The sequence below is a fragment of the Triturus cristatus genome, chromosome 11 (assembly GCF_964204655.1).
Source record: "Triturus cristatus chromosome 11, aTriCri1.1, whole genome shotgun sequence".
Lineage (NCBI taxonomy): Eukaryota > Metazoa > Chordata > Amphibia > Caudata > Salamandridae > Triturus > Triturus cristatus.
The window spans coordinates 1,159,581,911-1,159,608,728 of record NC_140594.1 but is presented as its reverse complement, the minus strand read 5'-3'; the positions used below and the strand labels follow the sequence as shown (position 1 = coordinate 1,159,608,728).

The 26,818-nt window shown below is 48.7% G+C and overlaps 1 protein-coding gene across 2 annotated transcripts in view; it reads right to left on the bottom strand.

Annotated features, from left to right (window-relative positions):
* LOC146788635 (putative cation-transporting ATPase 13A4) overlaps nucleotides 1-26,818 on the bottom strand; it is a 348,080-nt gene that overhangs the window by 289,550 nt on the left and 31,712 nt on the right. For both annotated transcript variants that reach the window (XM_085635825.1, XM_085635826.1), the window contains exons 2-3: nucleotides 5,978-6,151; nucleotides 1,838-1,984 (exon numbers count right to left, since the gene is read on the bottom strand). In XM_085635825.1, the coding sequence (XP_085491951.1) occupies nucleotides 1,838-1,984; nucleotides 5,978-6,151 (321 nt within the window). The remainder of the gene's footprint in view (nucleotides 1-1,837; nucleotides 1,985-5,977; nucleotides 6,152-26,818) is intronic.

Here is a 26,818-nt window from a genome sequence, read left to right as displayed (position 1 = left end):
GGCCAGGGAGGTGGTGGCTGTATTAAGCGTAGTAATAAAATTTCCAATTGCACCGGGAGGTCTGTAAATCAGAAAAACAGCTATGCTATGATGGGGGATAAGGTACAGCGGAAGCGGAAGGACTCTGCACCTTCGATGTTTTCCATCGGGATGGTAGAGCAGTCTAGTTTTTGATTGTAAAGGATGGCGACACCGCCCCCTTCCCACTCGGTCGGTCCCTTCTAAGGATTTTATAACCCGTAGGGATGGCTGAGGTGATAGTAGGGTTGGAGGCTTCAGACAGCCAGGTCTCAGAGAGAAATAAAAGATCAGGCTGTTCGTCTAAAAGTAGGTCATGGATGTGTGGTTCAGGCATTTGCATAGAACGACAACTTAAACGGGTGGCCTTTAAGTCCTCTGTTTTCTTATTGTTTTTACACTTATTGTTGCGTGGGAGGATATTGGGTGTGAGTTTCCTGGGCTGGAGGAGAGACCAGTTGCACTTATTGCATCGAAAGTCTACCTCCAAGCTCGGAGCAGCCGCTGTACACTGCCATAATGGTAGCCGCCTAAGGCTAAGCAGTTTTTTCCTATTGTGATAAAGTGGAAGAAACTCACCGGAGGGGAACTGGGCAGCATGGCCGGCGCCGGACGCCTACAGAATGCTGACGGGCTAGCCTATGGTGCGCCTTTGACGCGCCAGCGGCGCGTTTCCGTTTGCATCGGGAATGTCTAGGCTAATGCCTGTGATGCAAACAGGATCGCTTTCACAGCTGAGGAAGCGGAAACTGCGTGGGCGGAAGTGAGGAACCCGATAGTAGCCACAGCCCTCCGCACAATCGGCGTATCAGCCGCGGCGGACCAGGACTGGAGGAAAAGCGAGATGCGAATCGGAGCAGCTAAGGAGGTGTAGGCAAGCAGAATCAAGTACAGTGCAAGTGCGCTTATTGAGGAGAAATTGTTAAAAAGCACAAAGTAATTCAGCCACACATATACAATTTAAAAAGTATTAAAAACCAAGTAGCAGGGCAGAAAACACTAAAGCCTACCGCTGTCAGCTGCATGCGTCCGTTTGCATCGGAAATATATAGGCTAATGCCTATGATGAATCGCTAACGCAGCTGAGGAAACAGAAACTGCGTGGGAAACAGGGGCTCAAATTTGATTATAAATTCAAAGCTGTTGTGAAAAGGGGCCCCCCAAAATATGTTTGGCCCAGGGCCCGCAAAATCCGTAAGATGTCCCTGGCTTGGTGTAGTCACTAGTGAGGGGGGGTGTGAGTTCATGCAGATGATTGGGGGCTGGTAGCCTCCTAGAGGGGATCGGGGAATGATGGGGTGTGACTTCCAGAGAAGGAGAGGTTGTGATCGTTGAAATGCGTTCTGGGCAGTTTGCATAAATACATAAATAAAGAATGACGCAAACATGCAGGGGCCCTAGAGAAGGCTGTGTCAGAGAGAGGAGACTGCGGCTGTTCGGAGCATCACCTGCGGCACGCCACCGTGGGCAGGGCACCCATGAAGCCACTGCTGGGGCATACGGGCCTTCCAGACAAGAAGAAGGGGCTCCCTGAGGCGCCTTCTTCGACATGCCCTTACTGCTGCCCTCCCTGGCCCTGCCCCCCAACACCCCCATGCGCCTCCATGTTTGAAACTCACCGGCAGGAGTCGGCTTTATTAGGATGTCTGTGGTCGCATGAGTCCCGCTGAGGCCCTGCTGTGACCCCAGGCTCGCCTCCCTCCTCCGCGGGGTTGTATCCGCGGAGGGGTGATGAGGGCACACTGCGAGGATGACGTCAGAAGGAAGCTGAACAGACCCCGCCCCTCCTGAGACGATCAAACAAAGGCAGGATCTTTACCTTGGAGTCTGACGTCCGCACAGCTCTAGAAATGATCGACTTTTCATCATCAGTGACGAGGGGCGGCGGCTGGCCAATCACAGAGCTCGCCCAAGTTGGCACTTTAATCCATTCCACGTTCTTCCTGGAGCACTGCTTGAACTCATCCTTATAAAGATAAAAATATTGCGATTAGTGGAAAAGCAGTGTCCAGGCGCTATCTGCGACTTTCAGGAATAGACGGAGGTGTTCAGAAGTACTCCTGCCAACCAGGCCCGGTTCTAGAGGGTGGGACGGGTGGGCCAAGCCCACCCAGACATGAGCCTTGGCCTCGCAGTGAATATGCCACCGATGTACAACAACAATAAAAAAAATCAGATAACTGGTGATTTACGATCCTGCTGCAGAGTAACCATTTGTCTGTTGGTAGTTTTTAAATGCTGATAAACTGAATTGTATGTGAATAGCTCAGTGGGTTACCGCCTTTGTCACAGAGATCCTTGTGTTACTTGCAGTTCAGAAGTTACTATCCTAACATAGGACAGTGACCTATGAACTGTCATCAAAGAGCTGCAGACAAACTTCACTTTTTTGTGTTGTGATATAGTTAGAACTTCTCCAATCTTTCTAATGTTACTAAAAAAGAGTTTCTTTGGGAAGTTATACATTTTTATCAGTAAAGCCAACCCCCAACCACTGGAGTACTCTTTAAATCATGAGTTTGTGCTTCTCCAGACCAAACCCTTGTAAAATATATTGCCCACTAGTATGGATGACGTCTTTTCTACACCTTGTAATCCTCATTGGCTTATGTGACACTCCCCATAGACTGATTTATTGTCTCTGTATAATGTGTGCGTGATGTAAAGTACTGTGACACCCTACACTGATATGAGTAGCGCTATACAACAAATGAAATGGATATGAGAGAGGGCAACGGAGAGATGAGGGGCGCTGGTGGAGGGTGGTAGTTAGGGAGTCTAAGGAGGAGGCCATGAGGGGAAGTGGCTACGGAGAGATGAAGGGCAATGGTGCGGCGCCAAAAAAGACTTCCACACCAGCACTAAAGCCAGCCCTGTCATGGCCTTTCTGTTTTCGTTTATTTAATTAAGTCTTTTTTTTGTATTTTTAGCGCAAACTTAATCCGAATCAGGTATCAGAGCGCTTTACATAGCACCAGTTACGTTACATGAGGACACACATTCATTTTTTGTTAGTCACGGGGAGATTAAGTGATTTGTGCAGAATCACAGGATGTTCAGCGTCATTGCCGAGACTCGAACCCGGTTCCCCAGATTCGAGGTCGAGCGCCCTAGCCGTTAGGCCAACTCCTCTCCCAAGTCGTTAATTAGGACAACTGTGGAGCATACTTTAAAGTGTGTGCTAATTACATTAAATTTGAAGGTGATTTTACTATTGTTATCTACTGGGAATAATGAAAGTGGAACTGATATTGGGCTGGGGTCCAAGATCAGCTGTGAGATAAGGTGCAATGGAGAGGGGTGATGACTAAGGGGATAATCCAGCCTGTAAGGGAGTGCGTTGCAGAGTTTGGGGTCAGGTGGAGGTAGTAATGAAGAGGGTTTCTCCCTAAAGCCTCGCACAGAGGGAGCCCGAGTAGTGTCACTTGCCTGATACTCCCGCCTTACAAACCTCCTCTTCCCATCAAAGGGACATTACATGGAAAAAACACTTTTTGAGAGTGATAACATTTAGAAAGAGACTTGGAAAAGAGTGCGTTTTACTGGGTCTTGTAAGACTAAGGAGAGATAAAGGAGGGCCCTGAAGCAGGCCTGGCCAGACATATATAAGTGATAAATCAGGCCAGCACTGGCCCACCCGAATGCACCCTTGGCCCACCCAAATAAAAATTCCTGGAGCCGGGCCTGCTGCCAACACGTGACAATCACGGATGTACGTGAGGTCCATCTTTGCAGGAGTAAATACAGCAATGCATCTCTTCAGAGCCACTCTGCAACCAAGTAACTGTTTCTTCCCAGGGAATAAATGCCCCCATTGGACACACCCCTTCCACTGCACCGTCATCACCTCTGCGTGTCTGGCAGCCTTCCTCCCCGAGGGAGGTGGCGTTTACTCCTGCCCTCGTCAGGAGTACGCTCCCAGTCTGTTCCAGCAGGGGACGGTTCAGAGATGCTTTGGTCTGCAGGTGTGAAGACATTCTCAGAGTACCCCTGGAATGGTGACCGCCGCCCTCGCAGCAGGTTTACTCAAACAGAACCTTTCTGTGAGCAAATCCTTTTACCTGGGCAAGCGGTGTGAACTGAAAAAGTGGCTTTACACTAAGAAAAAAATGCAATTTGCATTCCAAAGCCACGTTCACAAAGAGACTTCCCTCCCAATCGAGCCCACGGAGTTCCTATCCTTTCCTTAATAGTCCTAAAGGCCGGCCCCTCCCAGGTGTTGGGAAAGATTTGTGAATTCCTAAAATGAGTAATTGTACACCCGGGTACAGCTGTACATCTCTGGGTGTATATCTGCTCTTTCTTGTGACTCTGTCTCTGTAAATGCTCCTGGCTTTGCTTGAGTCACATTTGAAAACACCTGGAGGGTGTAAAGGTGACTGGTGTTCACTATGTGAAATGCCATTAGCAAGGATTCGGATTAGTGCACACGGAAACACGTGAAGGTGCCCTAAATGCAAACCTTGAAACCTTACAACGACTCTGTGGGACAGATTTAAAAGCCCCTACCGCCACCCGAGCGTCACTTTTTGTAACGCTCTGTTGGCATAGCGGCATTCCCCATAATCTACAAGGTGTGCTGAGCCACTTAACGTGGCTTAACGACACCTTCTAAACATGCCCCTTCCCACCGCAGTCCTCTGTGGCAAATTGGCGTGCTATGGGTGTTGCATTGGTCGTTCCACCGCAGCACCCATTTCTTTTTGACACTGCCCCAGATTTACAAGGCTGACACTGCACTAAAAGCAAACCATGGAATACCTGGTCTTAGGATGGTGTTACGAGGAATCTGCAGCAAACAAAGAAAGAACAATTCGCCATTATTGATTGTTTATGTGCAGGAAGGTGTCCCTTCCTGCACATAAAAGATCGCCCATGCAGCACAGGCGCCCTTGCAACATGGCACAACAGGGCCTGTGCTGGAGCAAGGCAGCTTTTTAAACTTGTGAATTATGTACATCCCTGCGTTTTAAAAATTTCAGAGCGCGGCGTTGCCAAATTTGTAGTGTTACTGCGCTCAAACTTTTTTTGGTAACTATGCCGCTGTGTACCATATTTACAAAGCGATGTTAAACCATAAAACGTGGCTTGACGTCACTTTGGAAATATGGAACGGGGCATTGCACCACCAGAACGTCAAAAAAGTGACTTTCCAGTGGTGCAATCCCCTAGTAAATATGCCACGTTGTGTGCAATCTGAGGGCCTCATTTACAATGAGGCCGCGCCCAGCAAGCGTCACTTTTTTGTGATGATCAGGTGGCACAGGGACCTGCTCCATATGTACCACGGAGCACTAAGCCACTTTGCGTGGCTTAATACAGCCTTGTAAATATCGTTCTTTTTCACACAGTTTTCTGCGTTAAAGGGGTGTGCAGTGGGTGTGGCTTGGTGCGTTGCCATGCAAAACCCATGTCTTTTTGACACTGCTCCAGATGTACGAGGGAATGTAACCCTGAGGCAGCGCCCAAAACTTATGCCACTCAAGGAAAGGCGTAAGGGTGGGTGCAACGAGAATAAATACCTTTATTTCTCCTCGTTTTTGCTGTTTCCATGTGTGCTGCAGAATGCTGCACACATACAAGAAGAAAAAACCTCTTGTGATTGTTTTTGTGCAGGAAGGTGCCCCTTCCTGCACAAAAACAATCACCCCTACAACGCAGGCACCCTTGTACCATGGTGCAAGGGTGCCTGGATTGGCGCATGGCAGTGCATTATGCGCCAGTGCAGGGGAAAAAGACAGGAATGCGCTGTATCTGATAGACACGGCGCATTACTGCGCTTTTCTTGTTGACTTAGGGCAGCGCAGCAGGAAGGCCTGCGGCCCTGCCCTGTGGCAAAATCTTGTAAATAAGGCACTGAGTTTGTATCTGAAGCGGGATGAGCGCTAAGCTGGCAATCAGGGCCTTTGTTACCCCTGAGGTACAGCTCATGGTACTTCAAAAGAAGCCAGCCACTCACGGTTGTCCTCAGCAGGATGACGTCCGCGTCCTCCAGGCGGCAGGGCACACAGGTGGCCCACACGTGCCAGTCAGGCCTCCAGTGAAAGAGCAGGGGCAGCAGTCCAAGGGAGAGGGCATAGCCCAGGAGGCTCAGCGCCCTGCGCAGCGCATGCGTCCTGAAGCCAAAGATGTCCTAAGAGAAACCGGAAAGAGAAGCTGAACCCCACGGGAGGCAAGAACGACCGGCAACAAAGAATCATGGCTTTAGTTCAAAATATTTGGATTGGTTATGGTAAAGACATGCAATGAAGAACAAACAAAAACCAACACTGGAACTGGGAGAACTTGTATGTATGTCACAGTTAAACAGTACACAATATGATTGTATGTCTATAAGTGATCGACTGCAAAATGATTAGGGCCACTACAATCACAAAGGAACAGCACATTCGTGGCATCTAGAACTTATTACGCTAGTCAAGTATCAGTCAAGAGCATTCCACATTGCAAAAATGAGGGTGAATTTTTATGAGTATAAAACAATGATGTCTGACCCCATCCGGAGAGCAGATAGACAGGGGCTGAAACGATTTTATGGAAATTAAAAAAATACCGACATTTTCCACACATCTATCCAAAAATGTACAATGATAAAGCAATCTTTTAACATTTGTTTTATAGAACCTACTAAACTTTTGCGATAGTAACAATTAGAATTATTAATTAAATGTGCTTTAACCATTTTAAGCAGAGACTAGAGACGATTGCACAGGATAAGCACATTAGTTTGGGGAAATAGAAGCTGACAGATAGGTCGCCATATTACACAGCCATATATTTGAGCATCGATCGATGGACAAGTCTACGTCAGATTCAGGGTTCCATCTTTGTACAGAATGAGTGAACCTTGAGTTGGGAGTCTTGGTGAACTGTTTGCCCAGAGCGACTAAAACATATATGCATAATTCCATATCAGAGAGTTCAGCAGCTGGCATTGAATCCAAGAGGGCATTGAGGACAGAGTGACATACCATTTCATATTTACAATATTTCGTTGAAGGTAAAATGGAATTTAGAATGCACCTCTGGAAAAGGTAAAAAAGTGTCTCCTCGACAGATATCACTGATAGATAAGACACATACCCACCTCAATCCAGGATTTCCAAACCGACCTATCTTTGTTCAGTTTTAATTAAGGAATTATACAAAAGCGACACCTTCATAGAGGTCTTCAAAGGAGCGTAAATCCTTTCATCAAATTATAATAAAGCAAGTTTAGTAGCGCGAATAATTGGTGAAATCTTTCCAACTTTTCTCTCATAGTCAAGAAAGCTGGTGAAGGAAAAGGCTTTAAAAAGTAAAGTTCTAAAAATAACCATTTAGGGAAGGAAAAGAGGTACCAGTTTGAAACCAAAATGGCGTCACGCTGGGAAATGAGGTCATCACGCTTGGCTTCTTCTATTAATGATTGTATGACAGGATGCCAGTGATGTCACTTCCTGTAGAAAAGGATGCGGTTCAATATGGAGAAGGCTTCTTGGTGCGATGGATGCCGGTGGTGCAGGGACTGCTCTGTGTCCTACAGTTTTGCTCCCATTAAACTAACAAAAGACATTCTCACCCTTTAAGATAAGAGGAGAGGTAAGGAATCAGACACACAGGGGGCAGACGCACTAACAAATGTTCTTGTGCAAACCCTGCGATTGTGTATATAGCAGGGTTTGCGACAGTAACATTTTGTTTTCCACTGGGTTTAGGAACTCATGAGGATTCGCTATTTGGAAGGCCCGAGTTTAGGGCATCCTTTTTGAATAACGATTCTTTATTGTAGGAGAGTAGGGTCTGCTATCCTATGGTGACCCCAAATTTTTGCTTTTTGCTTCACTGGTTTTTGACATATTGAGGCTGTGGTCCTGCTAATCAGACCCCCAGCCTGCTGTTCTCTCTAACTAAATTGACACTATGCACCCTAGGTGCATAACCAATTGGAAGTGGATCACCCTGTCAGCCCCTGTACCAGTGTACACTAGGTACCCAGGGCATTGGTGTATCTAAGGCCTGCCAGGGGCTGAAGCATGTATTATGCCACCCCTGGCCTGGCCTAACAAATTTGACACAACTGGCTGATCACTCAGCTGGGGTAAGTTGGTGTAACCACCTCTTACTTAGGTGTAGTATACCTATACCTAACCTTAAATGGGACACCTGGTAACCTATAAGTCACTCCTATGGCAGGCCTTAACAATCCTGAAGGCAGAGTGCTTGGTTCCATGTGAGATGGTGCTCTGGCATGAGCTGAGCCTGCCTGCAGTGGTCGGAACAACTTCCTTCTACTGTTTCCAGATATCGTCATACCATATACTCTTAAGTGCATTATGAACCTCGCGGTTAAATGCTATCTTTGGTTTGGCTTTATCAAAACATGTCGAGTAAGGTGTCATACGAATTGGAATACTAACCCCTCGCCAATTCTGGCGACGGGGTTAGCATTCCACCCTTCTAGAGGGACACGACATGTACAGTACCTGAAACCCGGGTAAAATCAGACATAGCCTCAGCTCCACAAAATGGATGCTGCCACCACAGACACAAGTCTGCCCTCCTGCTGCTGGGAGTCCTTCCAGCTTGGGAGACGTGGACAAAGGGTTTCCTGCCAGGGGAGGTGCGAGCACCACCCCAGACAGGATTTTGTGTATTGGTCAGGTAGGGCTTGAATGGAATGAGACATGCCTGAGGCTCACAAGGAGCCTCGGTGCATATGCCAGTTCAAACCGGTCCTGGGGCACACCAGCCCCGGACCTGGGGCGAGCTGGACAAAGGATTGGGGGTGTAACCACCCCCCTTCCTGGTCCCACCCTTAGGGAGGGACCTAGCAGGTAGTCCGGCCCCTAGAATCCGCTTAAAGGTAGGAGCTGTGTCCTAAGACTTCAGACATCCTGGAATCAACTTAACTACAAGAAGAAGACGGGAACTTTGACGCTCTGCTGCACAGAGGACTGAAGGAAATCTTCCCTATGGTCAGGGAGTGACCATCTTGCTAACGCAAGCACCAACCAGCTATTGAACGTCTGCTTTGCCGCTGCCTCCTGCCGGAGCCCGAGCCCAGAGCCCGACAAGACCTGGACCTCCAGACCTCTCACCGCCCGATCCACAGTCCCTGCAAAGAAGGAACCCGTGGAGGCACCGAGACACGTGGAGCCAGCCATCTTGAAAGACCGACGATAAGCTGCAAGCGCAACAACAGAGGCTCCCTCCAAGTTGTGCTTTGGGTCCTGAGAAGCCCAACACCCGAGCAGCATCTGCACCAAAGGTGAGCCCTCCAGCATCTCCACGATCTGCGTGGGGCCCCTCTGCACTTTGCATCTCGACGCGCCTGCCCGGTCCCTGGCCCGTTGGCTAGTGGCCATTTTGGCGACCTATTTTGAAATCAACGATGCTGGTCTGGTTGCTCCAGACTGGCCCTAGCTGCTCTCCAAAAGAGCAGCCCCTCTGACCTTGCTGGTCAGAACAATCAGCTTTCTTGAACTTCCACGACTCCTGCCTTTGCCAAGGCTTGTTTGCTTCTTTCGAGTCGCCGACACCGCCGACAGCGAGAGCCTGCGTGGGACAGCTCGTGACTCGACTCCCGGACGTCGTCGACCTTCAGGGACCACGTGGCTGCGGAGACAAGCTACACTTCACCACCTGTTTGCACCCGACATCGCCTGGTACCTACCTGGTGCCACGCCGGTCACTGGCTAGTGACTGTGAACACTGTCCCCTCTGCTTTCAGGTCTTCTACAACTCCGATCCACTCTTGGATCCAACGCAGCTCTTCTGGACCGACCGCCTGCAGCATCTTTGTCATCAGGCTGCATTGAATCGATAGAAGAAACCCGACGCACTTCGAGACCTATGCACCCGCTTCCTGTGGGTGAGGTAAAGCTGGCACTCCGGTGCCCAAGTGTAGAGAATCATCTCTAGTGTCTGTGTTTCGAATCTTGAGATCGTAGTCTACCCAGAAGACCCTTTCTGCAGTAACTTTTTAACTTTTACGCACCCATTGAAAACCTATGCACGCGTGTGACTTTCCTCACTGCACACGCAACCCGTGGACCTCCTGGTCACTAACTGAAGTTAGCTCCTTGTAGGCCCAGCGATTCTAGAGGCCCTAGTCCTTTTTCCTTTCCTGTTCGTGGTACTTATACCACTATTTTAGTATATGGTTTGAGTGGCCACCAGGGCCCATCCATATAAAGTGCAACTTCTGTATATTATAACGTTGTCTTGTTTAACGATTTGTGCTCCTGTGCTCATAAAGAGTCTAGGGGTTACTTTGAGAAATAAATACATATATATTTTGAATATATATCTGTGTGGTGTCCTTTCATTGGTATAAAAGGGGGTTACATTTGGTAAAACAGCCTGCTTAACACGCTTTAACGAGTTTAGCCTCAAAGACTGCTTAGCCTACGCTACCACTAGGGCAGCTAGTCCGAAAAGGTTGACTTACAACCACACCATAAGGGTTGCTTGGCATGGTACAAGGTGGTCACTTTAACTAGTGAACATCATATACCAGGCCAACTTCTCACATTTATGCTATATACTAATGTTTTGCGACCAAAATGTGGTTGCAAAACTTTCATATTTGACCGAGACCTCGAAGGAGATAGTAACCCTTTCGCAAATGAGAAGGGGCAGCCGGGGGGCCTCTTCCCCTTTGTAAATGGTCATCAAACAGTTTTAGGAGTAGGCGGCGCTCCATGGAACTATTATAAACATTGTAATACAAACGTTTCTCTTCTTTTAAAAATCTAAACGCATCCCGTTTTTCTTTAAGGAAAATAACCTCCTTCAGAAAGCGGTTTCCTGCCGACACTGTCGCTGTTGTTCCTGCGGCACTGGGGTGCGACTTCATCTCCCATACTGCCGCATGTGTACCAGGTGGGGGCAGACACCTGAGAAACGCTCATTACAGTGGACGCATCCTGCACCGCGGGATGCGCGCGGGATACGCTCGGACGTGCACGTAGGAAAAGACTGGGTCAAGACCGGGCCAGTCTACGCCCTTCTTTGCCCATCATCGCCCAGAGGAGGCTGGGCTGGGACGCCACTCTTTCATCCGCCACCAAAGGTACTTGGCATCTCGTTCTTCATCCACCTAATTGCACCCTGACTCGGCTTTTGCTGACCCATCCATTATTAGGTTTATTTTGTGCTGGTTCGTCATGGGGAACCGAAGGGCGGCTCATTCTAACCGAACAGCGGGCTCTACGCTTGACGGCTTTCTGAAGTGAGCCGTGGGGGTCATTACAGGGAAATTGACCTCACTGAACGGTGCCTGTCCCTGTCAGCCCTGAGCGAGCTGGCACCTGAGCACCTGTGTGGCCCCCTTCAGGCCAATATATTTGCCTCCGATACTGGCTCACCTGTGCTAACTACGATCCATGATGCCCTATCTACCTCTGCCGGCGCAAGTGTTATAGATGACATTGTGGCCTCGTAGCTTGGTGGCAATTTGGGAGGGCCCTATCATCACTATCCTGCACGCCCATCACAGGGAAGACAACATGCCTTGGGGCAAGAGGAAGAGAGTGAAAAGGGGGGGCCAAGTGCAAAAGGTAGCATCCTGAGCCCCCAGCCGCGATGCTCACCGAGGCCCCTCCTTCAAACTCGGTACCCAGCCCTCTACCCTCAAACAATATGCAGGTATATATTGTGGGCATAGCTGTGGAAGTGCGTAGGAGCGTCATGTCCTCTTTTACAAGTGTGCTGGCCCAATTCTGATCCGTTTAGAGAAGTGGAGGAAGCATTGGCTAACCCGAGGGGTGTCCTGCTGGTGCATCGTCCTGCAAGTTTGCTGAAACCTGGCCCTACTGGAAGCACCACTAGTGTGACTCCATTTGCGTGGTCTATGACCCCGGTTGGTCCGGTTGTTATTTCCCTGGGAAGAGAAGGAGGTCCTAGCCAAGTCAGGCCCACTATTACAAGCACCTCTGGCTGGTGGAACATCTAGAAGCTTCTCCCACTTCAAAGTGGGCACCAGGTGTACATTTTGGACCTCAGACACCAACTCTTCAGTGCACTTAAGGACTCGTGGAAGACTCAGAAGGAGGACTGCTACTCTGCTTTGATGCAAGAAGGATTCCACTCTACTGCCCTGCTGTGCTGCCCCGTTGCCCTCCTGACTGAGTGAGGAACGATTGGACATGCATCTTGAACCCAAGACTGCCAGGTTATCCAAGGGCTAGTTTGCAGGCCTCCTGATTAGAAGCATCATGGACTGAACAGTCTTGCTCCATCTGGAACCCTGCACCTTGACGGCTCTGAGTCCTGACCTCCCAAGTGGTGCCACCCAAGTCGTGGGCCCTTGGAAGTTGGTATGAAGCTTCTTTTGAACGAGTTGGTGCACAACACATCTTCAGCACTTGACTACGCATCTCAGGCTCCTTGTTGAAGGCATCCTCGATGACAACTTCACATTGCAGCCTCCCAGCTTCTCAGAACCGTCACTGCGCAATATATCTACACCAGGACCTCGGTTGCATGATGTATCCTTGATGTGGAACATTGCAACACTTCACAACCAGTCCAGACCTCCCAAGAGGTGCTACACCAGTCCTGGGCCCCAGAAGGTGCTCCTCTAGACCAACTGTTGCATCAGCAGAACCTCCACTGCGCAGCGCATCACCTCCCAGGAACTCTGCATCAGAGCTTCCACGCAACTAATCGCCTCCTGAAAACTCCACATCAGAACGGCTGTACAGCACAATCCCAACTCTGGACTTCACATCGCAGTCCGCAGTCTCATCAAAGCCGTTGCAGCGCAAGTGCATTCTCAATGCAGGTCTTCACATCGCCAGCCTCTCGTCGACCACAGCCTCAATGATGGTGCAGGTCTCTGCACCGCAAGTGCAGCAGCTTCTTCAGAAATAGCCAGTGCATGACGCATCTTGGAAGCAGGACTACACATTGCAAGGCCCTCGTTGACTGCATCGTCTGTGACGACCTCACATCACAGCTCTTCAGAACCGTCACTGCATCTCCGCACAAGGACCTCCCATCGCCTCAGCTGCTTGGCACATCCTTAACGCTTCACAGCCAGGACTTAAGGTGCTCGTATTCAGCAGGATTACTGGGTTCCTGTAGCGTGTCCACACTCCATCGTGGTCGGACTGAGCTTTTGACTTTGTTCTGGTCCGGCACGACCAGAAAACCACAGTTGGAGGTTTTTGCTGTTTGGTTCTATTTTCACTTAAAACATGAAAATTGCATATCTCTAATTCCACTGACTGATTTTTTTTGTCATTTTGTCTTAAATTATTTATTACATTTTACTCTATTTTTTGTGGGATGTTTTCTTGTGTTGGGTTTTACTTTATCACTGTTTGAATTGCTGCATAATAACTGTACACATTGCCTCTAAGTTAGGCCTTACTGCTTTGGTGCCAATCTACCCGAGGGTTGAGCACAGGATGATTTAAGGTGTGCTTGTGACTTCACCCTGACGAGGATTGTGGGATCTGCTTGAGTAGGGTTCTCCCCTCTCAACCAGTAACCCACTTTCTTACAGCCCCCATACTGTGCAGATACCGGGCCCTTTTCTGTGTTGTTGCCCAAATTCCTTCGGAGAAGACCACAGATACTTCTGCCTGCTCTGTGCAGGTGTGTAGTGTCCAGAAAAGGAAAAGAAAAGAAAGGGTGGCTATCATTAGGAGATCAGTAGAGTTCGGTGTTGGGGTACCAGAGGGTTAGAATTCCAGATTCCAGTCAATAGTCCAACAACAAAATCCAGAAATTACCAGAATGGGGATTAAAGACCGAGACCTGGAGACACTGGGACCTTTTCCACCTGTTTTTTCCTGATTGTGGGGACAAAACCACAAACATTTCCCACCTCCTCTGGGACAGCGAAAAGTGTCAGGAAAAAGACTAGTGTGGGCTGAGCTGAATATGGTGGTGGGGGGCAGGAGGACAGAGTAGGCTTGAGCCTCTCCAAAGGAGCGATGTCTGCTCCCCTTGCTCTGCTGCAGGGGTGGGTCAGGGACTGGACAGTGCGGCCGAACCCCCGCCCCAGCAGCGTCCAAGAGTCTGGTGTCTCTGGGTCTAGAAGGGCTGGGTCCGGATTGTACAGACTCGATCATTCTTGACAGACAGACAGATGGACTTGTGGGTGGTGGATTCCAGCTAGAGGTGTCACTCTGGGTCTAATTCCGCCGCTCATAATGGGGGTCTTTTTGTGACGAGAGCCCACTCATTTCATGACTGCCCTTTTCTATACCAATGGGGCACACCAAACCTGGAATGTATACCCTCTGCACCAGTGGGCTTGAGAGGCAGGGTCCAAAGAGCAGATCTCACAGAAGGAAGGTCTCAGTTTTTGCAGCTATCTGAGTGCTTGTCTTAGCATCTTTGACTCCCTGCTCCCCTGTCCATGTCTCACCCACACAGGGCATGTGTCTTGTTTTATTTCAGTGCACATGTCTGGCCACATCCTGCCCAGTCTCCCTGCCCCCTACCCCAAGAATGCTGCTTGTTGTAATCTTCTCTTAGGCATGCTGTGTTAAGGACCCTCCCAGCGTGGAGTGTGGAGCGCTGTGTTCAGTGCATTCCACGTTCGACCTAGGAGTGGTGGATTCTGAGCTAGGCAGTTGATAACTGGCTGGCCTAGGGTGAGCATCGCTTTCCATGCAGGATAACTTGATTCAATAAAGAATTGCCGAACCTCTTACCTGTGTTCATCTGGTGATTGGAAAGGACCTTCTTAACATTGGCGACGAGTTGGCCAGCGTTCCTGCAGTGGTAGCGGCTCAAGACCCACGCAGTGTGAACTTTGAAGCGGATCGTTTGGCTGGCCTAGGGTGAGCATCGCTTTCCATGCAGGATAACTTGATTCAATAAAGAATTGCCGAACCTCTTACCTGTGTTCATCTGGTGACTGGAAAGGACCTTCTTAACACTGCTCACCTTTCCTGTGTCTGATAAACCTGCAGAGAGCTGCGAATCTCAGAGAAGCAGACTAAGACTTTCATCATTGTAGGGTCGATAGCACCAGAGAGATAACCAATGTATCCTTTACTGTGTGGCTGCAAGGGAGCCGCGCCTGCGTTTTGGAAGAACCAGTTTGTAATCCTCATTAGCAGCCAACAACCTTTTCCAGTTCAAATCTGTTCTCAGCACAAACTTTAATTGTCTCTCAGCAGTTATGAAACCAATGAAAGAAGGCTGAGGGCTTCCTGATAATAACAATAGTTAAAATTAAAACTCTGGAACAATATCTGTTTTCATGACACTCTTCTTCATCCGAAAGTAACAAGAAAGGGGGATTCATTCATATTTGGCAGCCCCGAATAATAACTTATGTTAAGAAGCCAAAGGTATACAGGGTGCCCAAAACAACAGGTCAAACGAGTTCAGAATGTCCTGCTCCTCAGCAGTCAGGGGTGTGGCTTAGTCAATAATAATAGAGAAGGGGGGGGTGTGAGACTGGGACTTCCCAACAGGCGATGTACCGTACCTGTGCGCAGGTGAGCCGGGGCGGGGTTTGGAAATGTAAGGAACATTCCTGGTAGCATTAATAAATACACAGACAATAACTGGTAGGGCAGCTTTGCACACTCAGGACATGCTACAAACGCCTGTTGAATAATGTATCAAATGCTTGATTATTGTTGCTGAACTGGTACTTTCTGGTTGGCAGAACCCACCACTCCTGTGAGGGGCGGGTGATTACACAGACTGCATAACCTGCGCTCACCCTTGGAAAGCTTGGCATCGAGCAGTCAGGCTTACCACAGACGCAATGTGTAAAGCATTAAAACTCACTCACTCACGATAAATACCTTGAGCGTCACAAAACAGACTTTACACATGATGTATGTAAATACGTTTGTATTCAACACACATATTAATCAACACAACATAAGCATCAGGTATTTCTGGCCATAAATCACATTGGAAGTTTTACTAGGAGTGCAATGCCCAGCCATGTTCAAATGACATCAGTAATATGCACACTTAGGAAAGATCTATGCACACTTGGGAAAGATCTATGCACACTTAGGAAATATCTATGCACACTTAGGAAATATCTATGCACACTTGGGAAAGATCTATTCACACTTGGGAAGGATCTATGCAGACTTGGGAAAGATCTATGCAGACTTGGGAAAGATCTATGCACACTTGGGAAAGATGTATGCACACTTAGGGAAGATCTATGCACACTTGGGAAAGATCTATGCACACTTGGGAAAGATCCTAAGTTACACCCCCCAGCATCCTTATACGGTGCAACACAGTGTCCTCTCCATGTCCCCCATCAAATCGTATACCCCAATACCACACAGTTATAGGGTGCACCCCGGGTCACGAGGATATCAGAAATATGTACATTTCACAAATTATAGCACTTTTTAGCAGCACTGCAGGCTGAGGCCTCGTGGGTAAAATCAATGTCACAAGTAAATCTATTCTGGCAAGAAATCAACGTATCAGGCAAACCGCCGTCCACTGCCGGGAATCATGAGTGGTTCACCACTGTCACTCCCACACACACACTCACTCTGCTACGCAGTGCTACAGATAGCAGATAAGTACACACACATACGCACCTAGCACTCTAATGGGGTGCACTGATACCCAGCAGGTCAATTGGTTACACACTACAGACCCCGTGGCCCCAAGCCTCACTTCGCCCTCAAACTCATCCCGACTCCTATAGCCACAGATTGGAAACCCCCTGTCCTTCCCTCCGAGCACTAGGCCACACGCGAGTGAAGTCACTCTTAGTCAGAGTCCCAGGAAGCAGGTGGAGGTCGGCAACGAGGTCAATTAGGAGGCAGTCGGCAACAGGGTTTGGCAACCACTCGAGACGTTCACCCCCAGGATGCGGATTAGACACGGACTAAGGGCAATTGATGGTCGCACCAAAGAGGTCCCCAAGGGCTTTCCAGCACAAGCTCAGTTCTGCGAAGCATAAGTGGAGTAACACAGTCACTTGACCCGCTTTCAACCATTCTCTGAATTGTTCCTCTAGCCCAGTCGGTCACTCTCATCACCCAGGCCTAAGTTGGATAATGCTACCTGCCAACGTCCCTCCTCTGAGGGTCGCAACCTGTGAATCAGAAACCGCACGCAATAAGCATGCAGTTGGCATGTCACACGAGAAAGATGCGGCACGATCGACGAAGCAGGCCACTCTGGATCTCACGAGCGATGAATCCACTCACCACCAACAAGACGTCTATGCCTGCAACGGGTCCCTATGATTAGGTGGCCATACGCCTTAAATGTGAGCCAGACTTCGGGCTCTGCACAAGACAATCCAGTCTTCAGGCACTGTTCTTAGTTCCATACCCAAGCCAAATACCATTTGGAGTCCAGCAGACGATGTGGGAACTTGAGAGGGCACCGTGCTGCAGGTGTCACATGTAGATGGTATGAATGTCTCTCAGATCTTTGATATCCCTGAGACTTCCGAAAGAACAGGGGCAGGCTTGACAAGCCCTCGAAGAGCACGCTGCAGGGTGCCACACAGCAGCAGGTAGTCAGTCCCATGGCAGTAATCCTCCTTGTGCACAACAGAGTCCTCTGCCAGTGTGCACCATGTAGTCCAGGTTCTTTTTTCCCACGTCCCCACAAGCTTATCTCACCCTGTGCTGAAGTGTGGCACCAGTAGGAAGTTGGGGGTGGTTCAAACGGTCTCCCTTTAAATTACGGATTTCTCCCTTAAATGTCACTCCTGTCTGCCATGAGGCCGTGGAATGTTGATCTTTATCTTGAGTGGGGCCACGATCTGGCTCCAGAGGCCAAGTGTCAAAACCTCTTCCCCCAATCTCTCCAGTCGGTCCGCAAATGGCAGATATGTCCTTTCAGTTGCATGCCCAGTGTTTTATAGCTGTCGCTGGAGAATGCACAGAGGTGCTCCGCCAACCTCCAGTGTGGACTGGAGTCAAGCAGTGAGGCACACAACGTGTTTAGAGTACAGAATTGCTCACTTTCTAGTAGCGTCAAGTTTACCACTGGCAAGGCGTTGTCAGTCACTGTGAATCCATTATGAGGCTGCTCCACTGCGTTCTGAAGTGATTTGAACCATTTACCCATGTTAGCCTTTGGGAAGAGCAAGCTTCTCAGGAGGTGAAAACATAGAATAACGTTTATTGGTAAAGCTTACATTCACCCAATGGTCTCTTGGCGCTGAATAACAGATGTTTATTGATATCCAGCTCAATGGTACTCATTTTATCGACATGCAGTGGAAGCATAAGTCCACTAAGCCATCAGTCCCAACATTCCTCACTACCTGCGTGCACGTGTCCTATTGTGCACCCAACCTGCAATGGCAGGAGGGACACATAGGGGCTTATTTACAAGCCCCTTGCGCTGCCGGTACATCACTTTTTCCCATGTTAACTAAGGACGATAGTTCCCAGCACCAGGGGTGCCATTGAGCCCACCAGACTCGGCAGAGCTGCCTGGACCTGGGTTTCACCAATACATGTGCATGTGCTCATGCACTAACCTGTGTTGGCAGGCAGCACATGCAATCACGGGCACCATAGGTGCAAGGACACAGTGACCTACACTGACAAGCTGCTCATGATGCTACCCGCAATAGAGACCAGCGTGCACCCACCGGTCTGCAATGACAGATCGGACCGTGTTTTAGAACATTAAATCAGTGCCATTCCCCAACATGGATTGGAAAGGCGTGTGCACTTCCACACTGCAGTCGCGGTGGGAAAGGGCTCAAAAAGCCAGGAGGTCACATAAGAGAATCAGCAAAAAACAGGTGGAAAAAGTATCATGTCCCACACATATACACAGACATAAAGATGCCAGCACAGCTAGCTCCACACTTGGCCATTCTATTAGTCATTCATGACTTGCAAAATAAGGGGTATATTTACTAAGTTTTAGTGCCTTGCTTGTGTCACAAAAGTAATGCAAACCGACGCTAAGAGCCTGTTAGAAATGGGGGTCTCTAGTGGGCAATGGTTTGCACCTGTGTCCAAGTACGGACCCTTCCTTCTAGTCAGGATAAGAGAGTTACACTCCTAAAATAATCCCTGCACACCCCCTTGGTAGCTTGGCAAGAGTCAGGCTTATCTCAGAGGCAGTGTGTAAAGCATTTGCACATAACCAGCAGTAAAACAGTGAAAACACTACTAAAGGACACCACACCAGTTTTAGAAAAATAACCAATATTTTATATGACCAAAAATGATAAAAATCCACCATACAGTTCTCAGACATCTCAATAATCAAAATTAGACTTAAAATACAGTTTCTTGATGTTGATAGCTCCATCCTGGGCTATCACGGCATAGTGAACAACAAATCCAAACAGTTCTGGCAGACTGCAGTGTCACAGGGCAGCAATGGTGGTGGGTAGACCCTTAAAACAGTTACTTTTAGAAATGTAGGTTGACAGCAACCTCTCGATGAGCCCCAAAGAGCCAGCACCCATATGCGTCGGTTCCGGAGGTCGGTACAGGAGTAGTCGGGCCCTTGAAGTCACACGTGTTGCAGATCGAACTCCTTGAGGTTGGAGTCAGATGCACCGGTGTTTGCAGGCGTCGGGGCTGCGGTGCGAAGTGCAGCTGTGCAGCGTGCGGTTCCCTCAAGTTGAGGTGCAGGCAGCGGCTTGGTGATGGTCGTCCAGCAGCATCGGTGTGACCAGGGGAGTGGTGCGAAGTGCTGTGGTGGTCGTCGCAGATATGGCAGGTCATGGTGCAGGCAGCATCGTCGTCATTGCTGAAGCACTGTCATCGGCTGACGAACTGGAGTCGTTGGCGCCAGCGTCAGTAGGCCAAGGCTGCGATGCGGGATGAGGACGGTGCGTCATGTAACTTATGAGCGGTGCCCTTGAACCAAGGTGCAAGCAGAAGCTTCCGTGTCGGCATGGATTGTCATCATCGGTGTTACCAGAGTGGCGGCGTGAAGCAAGGCAATGCGGAGTGCGTTGTCCACAGGTCGCGGTGCAAGAAGCGGCTTGGTGGGATAGCCGAGCGTCGTCATCGGTGAGAGCAGGGTTGCGGTTCAAAGTGTGGCAGTGCCCTCTACGGTGCCTATATTACACAGAGTCAGCAGCGGAGTCGTTGACAGCGTTGGGGTGCTAGTTCTTCTGTTGCAGCACAAAACACACAGTCCCCCGTGCTGGTTACAGATGACCTTGAAGTCTTTGCTGTTCCTCAGACTTCTTGAACAGGGGGCAAGCTCTACCTCAAGCCCTTGGAGAAACTCACACAAAGAAGTCCTAGAAAGTTCAGTCCAATCCTTCCCCTGTCCAAGACAGAAGCAGCAAGCAGCAGGCCAACACAGCAGAGCACACAGCAAAGTGGCAGCTACTCCTGACAGCTTTTCCAGCTCTTCTTCCTGGCAGGTTCCTTAGTTCATCAGTAATCTAAAATTCTGGGGTCTGGGCCCCACTTTTTATAGCACTAATTTCTTTGTTCTCTGGTGGCAGAGAAGCTATTTGCCCAGACAAAACCAGTTCTGTTCTCTCTGGTGCAGTTTCCCGGCAGAAGGTGGAGACATCATTGTGCAACGGAGACCAGGCCCATTTGGGTTCAAGGGAAATCTCCTCCCACCACTCTAAATGCAGACCGGGCCTATTCAGCTGCTATTGAAAACTCCCCCCACTACTCTGAATGCAGCCCATGTCTATTCAGCCCAGCCCTGACTCATTCAGGAAAGGCAGGCCACACATCAACCCCCCCAACCCCCCAGTGGCTGTCTGGAGAATGCACATCCCTAGCTCCTGTCACTCCATAGCCAGACAGTCAATCCACAAACCAGCAGAGGCACGCATGATGGCTAAGCTAGAAAATACCCACTTTCTAAAAGTGGTATTTTCAAACACACAATATAAAAATCATCTTTACAAAAAGATGCATTTTTATATTCTGAGTTCAGTCATATTAAACTCCAACTTTCTATCTTTTCCCAATGGGAAGATGTACTCATAAGATGTTATAAGTAAACTCCCATTCTATCCTATGGGACAGATGACCTTTCCATAGTGAAACATGAAATACACTGTAATTCACTACCAGGACATGTCACACACACCAGTACATGTCCTACCTTTAACATACACAGCACCCTGCCCACAAGGGAACCTTGGGCCTACCTTAGGGATGACTAACATGTAAGAAAAGGGAAGATTAGGGCCTGGCAAATGGGTCAACTTGCCAGGTCGACATGGCAGTTACAAACTGCACGAGGACACTGCAGTGGCAGGTCTGAGATACCTTTATAGGGCTACTTCTGTGGGTGGCACAATCAGTTCTGCAGGCCCACTGGTAGCATTTGATTTACAGGCCCTGGCACTCTCCGTGCACTATACTAGGGACTTACCAGTCAATCAAATATCCCAATCATGGAAACACAAATTTACACAGAGAGCATATACACCTTAGCACTGAATAGCAGTGGTAAAGTGCCCAGAATTCTAAAACCAACACAAACAGGGTCAAAACCAGGCGGCCATAAAGCAAAAGGTCTGGGAGTAAACCCGTTGAACAAGCCCAGTCTAACAGAGCCTGATTTAGACATCGGTGGATGGGTTATTCCATCACACCGGGGATGGATAGCCCGTCTGCTGAAATATAAATTCCATTATATCGCACAGGATTTATATTTCGGCGGACGGGATATCCATCACCGTTGTGAGGGAGTAACCCCTCCACCAAGATCTAAATCAGGGCCTAGATCTTTTTTTACTGCTGTCAGTTACGAGGTGCCCGGATCACCGCGGAAACAAGAGAGGACTTATCAAGGTCCCATATCGGTTAAAGAGAAAATTCTTCCTTCACATTTCGTGACAAAAATATCGCATGCTGAAGTAGAAGTTGTCGTTACTGCAGGTCGGGCTGACATCTTACATCATTTATCGGAATAACGACGACCAATTGCACGCAATTGGAACTTTACATAAAATTGAATTCAGTACTTTAAATCAGAGCCTTGAGAAAGCCCAGGGGGCGAAACGTACGCCAGCTGCTGCTGTTTTCTATAATTAATTGTGGGATTCTTCTAAAGGACATTCATTTGTGATGGGTTGAACCACAGAATATGGAGATTGGATAATAGTTACACTCAATTTGTGTGCCTTGGTGTTTTTGGTTGGACATCTTTTTTTTACTAATTTACCTTCCAGCGCAAACTTGTTTAGCGCTGGAAAATCACTTGAAAGTAGCGCAAAGTATGGCGTAGCATGCTTATCTTTACTTAGCACAAAGAGGGCGTACCACGGGTGGTGTATAGGAGTCCCTGCAACCGCCAAGGTTTCTGATGCTTAGTCCTATTTACTTAAAAAAGTAGACCACGTTGAGCATCAGAAAATAGAGCCTACTTCAACCAGGCGCTATCACAGTGAAATGCTTTTATTTCTCCTTTCTTTTCCAACTTTGCATGTGCGCTGCACGGTACAGCATACATGCAAGGTAGGAAACGTTTTAAGGTTAGTGTAAGACCTGGGGTCACAGGCCCTAAGGGGGTAACGTGACTCGAGCGGCTGGGCACCCAAAGGCTTATGTGTAAAGCGACCATACAACACACACATCCTCTGAAGCAAGGAACGCACACAATAAGGGACGCCACACTGTAGAATGTATGCAAATAACTCAAGTTTATCCAAGCAGTTAGATGTAAATGCAGTTCCTTATATATAAATGCAGTTCATGAGATATAAATGCAGTTCATGAGATATAAATGCAGTTCATGAGATATAAATGCAGTTCATGAGATGACAATGGCATGGCTCACATAGAGTAGCATTTGATTCACCAGCATCATATTCACCAGCATAATATTCACCAGTACTTTCCCCAGAGGCCCTAGGCCACCTTGGTATATCCTAACCTTGGTTGTAAGGACTGGGGATTGTAGCGCCACACCTGGGGACAAGCAAGGACTCAGGGCAGACTTCGATGGCTTACCGCTACCCCTGGTACCCTTAGCGCCTCAGTGGCCGATTACCGCGCTATAGGCGCCAATCTGGCCTTGTACACCTTGGGACAGAGCTTACGAACACAGCACTACTCGTAATAACTAAGCATTGAACACTTCTGAGTAGAGCCTACGATCATAACGCTACTCGTAATAATTAAGTATTGGACACTTCTGAGTAGAGCCTACGATCATAACGCTACTCGTAATAATTAAGCATTGGACACTTCTGAGTAGAGCCTACGATTATAACGCTACTCGTAATAATTAAGTATTGGACACTTCTGAGTAGAGCCTACGATCATAACGCTACTCGTAATAATTAAGCATTGGACACTTCTGAGTAGAGCCTACGATTATAACGCTACTCGTAATATCTAAGCATTGAACACTTCGGAGCAGAGCCTGCGAACATAGCGCTACTCGTAACATCTAAGCATTGAACACTTCAGAGCTGAGCCTGCGAACATAGCGCGACTCGTAATTTATCAGACTGAAGCACTTATGAGCAGAGCCTACAACCACAGCGCCACTCGTAATATACCAGAATGAAGCACTTCTGAGCAGAGCCTACAACCACAGCGCCACTCGTAATATGCAAGCATCTGGCACTTCTGGGCAGTTCACGGAGCACAACGATACTCGACAGTCTTGTAGGAAGGGGCAATCCCTCGGAGAGGTGTCACAGTCCTGGGTGAACGGGGGAACTCCCACGGAGGGGAACCAGGGTCTCAGGGTGCGGTGCTGCTCCCGGTCTGTAGGGGGCGCACCGGGGTCTGTCCCAAGCCTCCCGGCTTACCTTGATCTCGACGTTTTGAGGCGTCCAACCCCAGCTCCGGACTCCGCAGTCGATTCTTCCGCGACGGAGGCAGGCCACGGCCTCACGCACCTCCTCCAGCAGCTGCGACGGCAGCGACGGGGCCCCGGGCTTCTCCGCGGGCCTCGACACGATGAGGGGGCACACTTCAGGCTTCCGGGCCGCGGCGGTGAGCGCGCTCTAGCCCCCGCGCCGGGGGGGGGGGGGGTCAAATTAAGCGGAGAGTTCCGCGCTCGACGGGGCTTGCTGCACGGGATCCCAGACCAGGTGAGGGAGCGCAGGGGTCACAGCGCTAATACCTGGTCGATCCCCAGCAATTCCACAATCAGCTTGGCATATGGTTTCCGTGTTCAGGTTTTGACACGAAGTCTCAGCATTCAGTTTCAGCATGCGGTCGTGTCATGAGGGTTCAGCATTCAGTTTCTGCAATCAGTTGCTATATGAAGTCTTGATGGCGCAGATGTCTCTGGCGCCCTTGGGGGATCTGTTCCTGGGGGGTAGGGATTGAGTTGGCGACTAGGTCCTTACTAGTCAGGCTGGGCAGAGGTTCCCTGGGTCCTCCTACTGCTGGGCAAGATCAGTGGGCTTTACAGGATCCCTCACTCACTTAAGAGGCAGCACCTAAATCCTGTCACTCTCAGAGGCATAAGTCCCTGGCTAGGCCCTATCGCCTAAAACTCCTGCGTGGATTCTCCAGCTCTGCTTTACCCCACTGGCCAACTAACTAGAAAAAGTTTCGTCCCTCACTTAAGTAGCCCTAGGTCAGGTGACCTCTAGCCAAGGCGGCAAAAGTAACAAGCATTGGCATTGCCAATAGGTCTCGCTTGTGGGACCTTATAAGTATTTAGTTATGCAGCACAATATCCTTGGTGCAACAACCTTAACTGTTGCATGGTTAAACACTTAGAAGGCCCCAAAGGCGAGACCTATTGGCTATGCCAATGCTTGTTTTTTTTTAATAAAAGGACAAGCAGTGTTATCAGCCTCCGGCTGCCACTTAGAGGTAGAGAGAGAGAGGTGTGTGTAGAGAGAGAGAGAGGTGTGTAGAGAGAGGTGGGTAGAGAGAAGTGGGTAGAGAGAGGGGTATAGAGAGAGAGGTATAGAAAGCGGTCTAGAGAGAGCGGTGTAGAGAGAGGGGTAGAGAGAGGGGTAGCGAGTGGGGTAGAGAGAGGGGTGTGTAGAGAGAGGTGTAGAGATAGGTAGAGAGTTAGAGAGAGAGGTAGAGAGAGGTAGAGAGGTAGAATGGTAGAAAGGTAGAGGGAGAGAGGTAGAGAGAGGTAGAGAGAGAGATGGGTAGAGAGAGAGAGAGGTAGAGAGAGAAAGGTAGAGAGGTAGAGAGAGAGAGGTAGAGCGGTAGATAGGGAGCGGTAGAGAGCTTGAGGAAGAGAGGTAGAGAGTTAGAGAGAGAGAGAGGTAGAGAGGTAGAGAGAGAGAGGTAGAGAGGTAGAGAGAGGTAGAGGTAGAGAGAGAGGTAGAGAGAGAGAGCTAGAGGTAGAGAGGTAGAGAGAGAGAGGGAGAGAGAGAGGTAGAGAAGGTAGAGAGAGAGAGGTAGAGGTAGAGAGAGAGAGGTAGAGAGGTAGAGAGAGAGAGAGAGAGGGAAGAGAGGTAGAGAGGTAGAGAGAGAGCCCTGCCTGAACCCTGCCTGGACATGAGAGGTAGAACTGGTGACCAGAGATAGTAACCAGAGTGGTGCTCTTAACTTGACTTAGGTCTCTGCACCTAGACATGTAAACGGAGGAAGAGTGGTGAGAGATAGGTCTTTTTTGCTGCTGCAGCACTCTGTGGTAGTCTCTGTGGCATTTAGAGACCTACAAAACTCCTCACAAATAAATAAATGAATAAACGTCAACATTTAGAGATACACAACTAGGATGAAGATTCACTTGATATGTTTTTCTTGTTTGAATCATCATTAATCATTTCAGCGCATTTCAACTTGGTGTGTATTTTTGATCCCTAATAGGGTAGAGTATTTTTGTTGCTTTGGATTTTATTGGCCTCTTGTATCTGTTCTGTTGACAACACAAATAGCAAAACAAAAAACCCCCAAAAATCCACAATGATCACTCATTAGGCGAGAAACCACATGCAGGTGTATTTCAAATGAAAGGTCTGCTAGGGGTCAACAAATCAATGACAATGGCCGATTATAAATGAACTAGACCTACCACGAGCCTCTTGTACTGAGAGTACATGCACGTGCAGGCTGATGAACAGATAAAGCATCGAGGCTGTGGCCAGTTAATAAGAATGCTGCATCCCAATCAGCATCCCAATCATTGTGTGCGATTCCCTAATAAGAACTTGAGAATGGCAAAAACATCCTCTGCAAATTTAGGAAAATAATGATAGAACGTGCAGAGTGGTTAAAAAGAGTGATTTGTTTGTGCATACGGCGAGGTGAGTTGTAGTGTTGTGTTTCGACTACCCGTTTCAGGATTGTCATTCTGATTGACTGAAAATAGTGTAATCCCCTCCCACCCCCACACACACACACACACACACACCCTCCCACGCCTGCTCTGTCCAAACACGACTTCTTCCGGAGACTCCCCACTCACTACTCGTTTGAAATCAAGTCACGCAAGCGCCATTTTCAAACAGGCCACGCGTCCGAAGTCCACATCTCCTCTCATGTTCGCACGGGGCTATGAAATACATGAGAAGAGCAAAGACAGGGACACAGCCAGTGCTTGAATGAATGCACAGTCTAAGGTCCTCATCGCGAGTTAAGGGTTGAATTCTGGTAGCGCTTCAAACATGTTTTCACAGGTATCGGAATTACCCTCCTCGTGTTTATTTCATTGATAAATTCTGGCAGGCCGTGCCGGTCCAAATTTATCCCTGAAAAAGGCCTGGAGCAAGGCAAAACATGCAGAATTCGGCGAGTCGAAAAACGATTCCCGCGTCATGCCTCATTTTCCTGTAGGATTCTCAGAACAAGAGGTATTTTCTAAATGTGCCAAATGCAACCTGGAGTAATGACAGTTTAACATGGAAGAGCGTCACTGACATGACAAGTAAAGCAACAGAGCAAATTATGACGGGGCATGTGTGCAATGGTGTACTGATGTGGGACCATCCCTAATACGCAAGAGAAAAGTG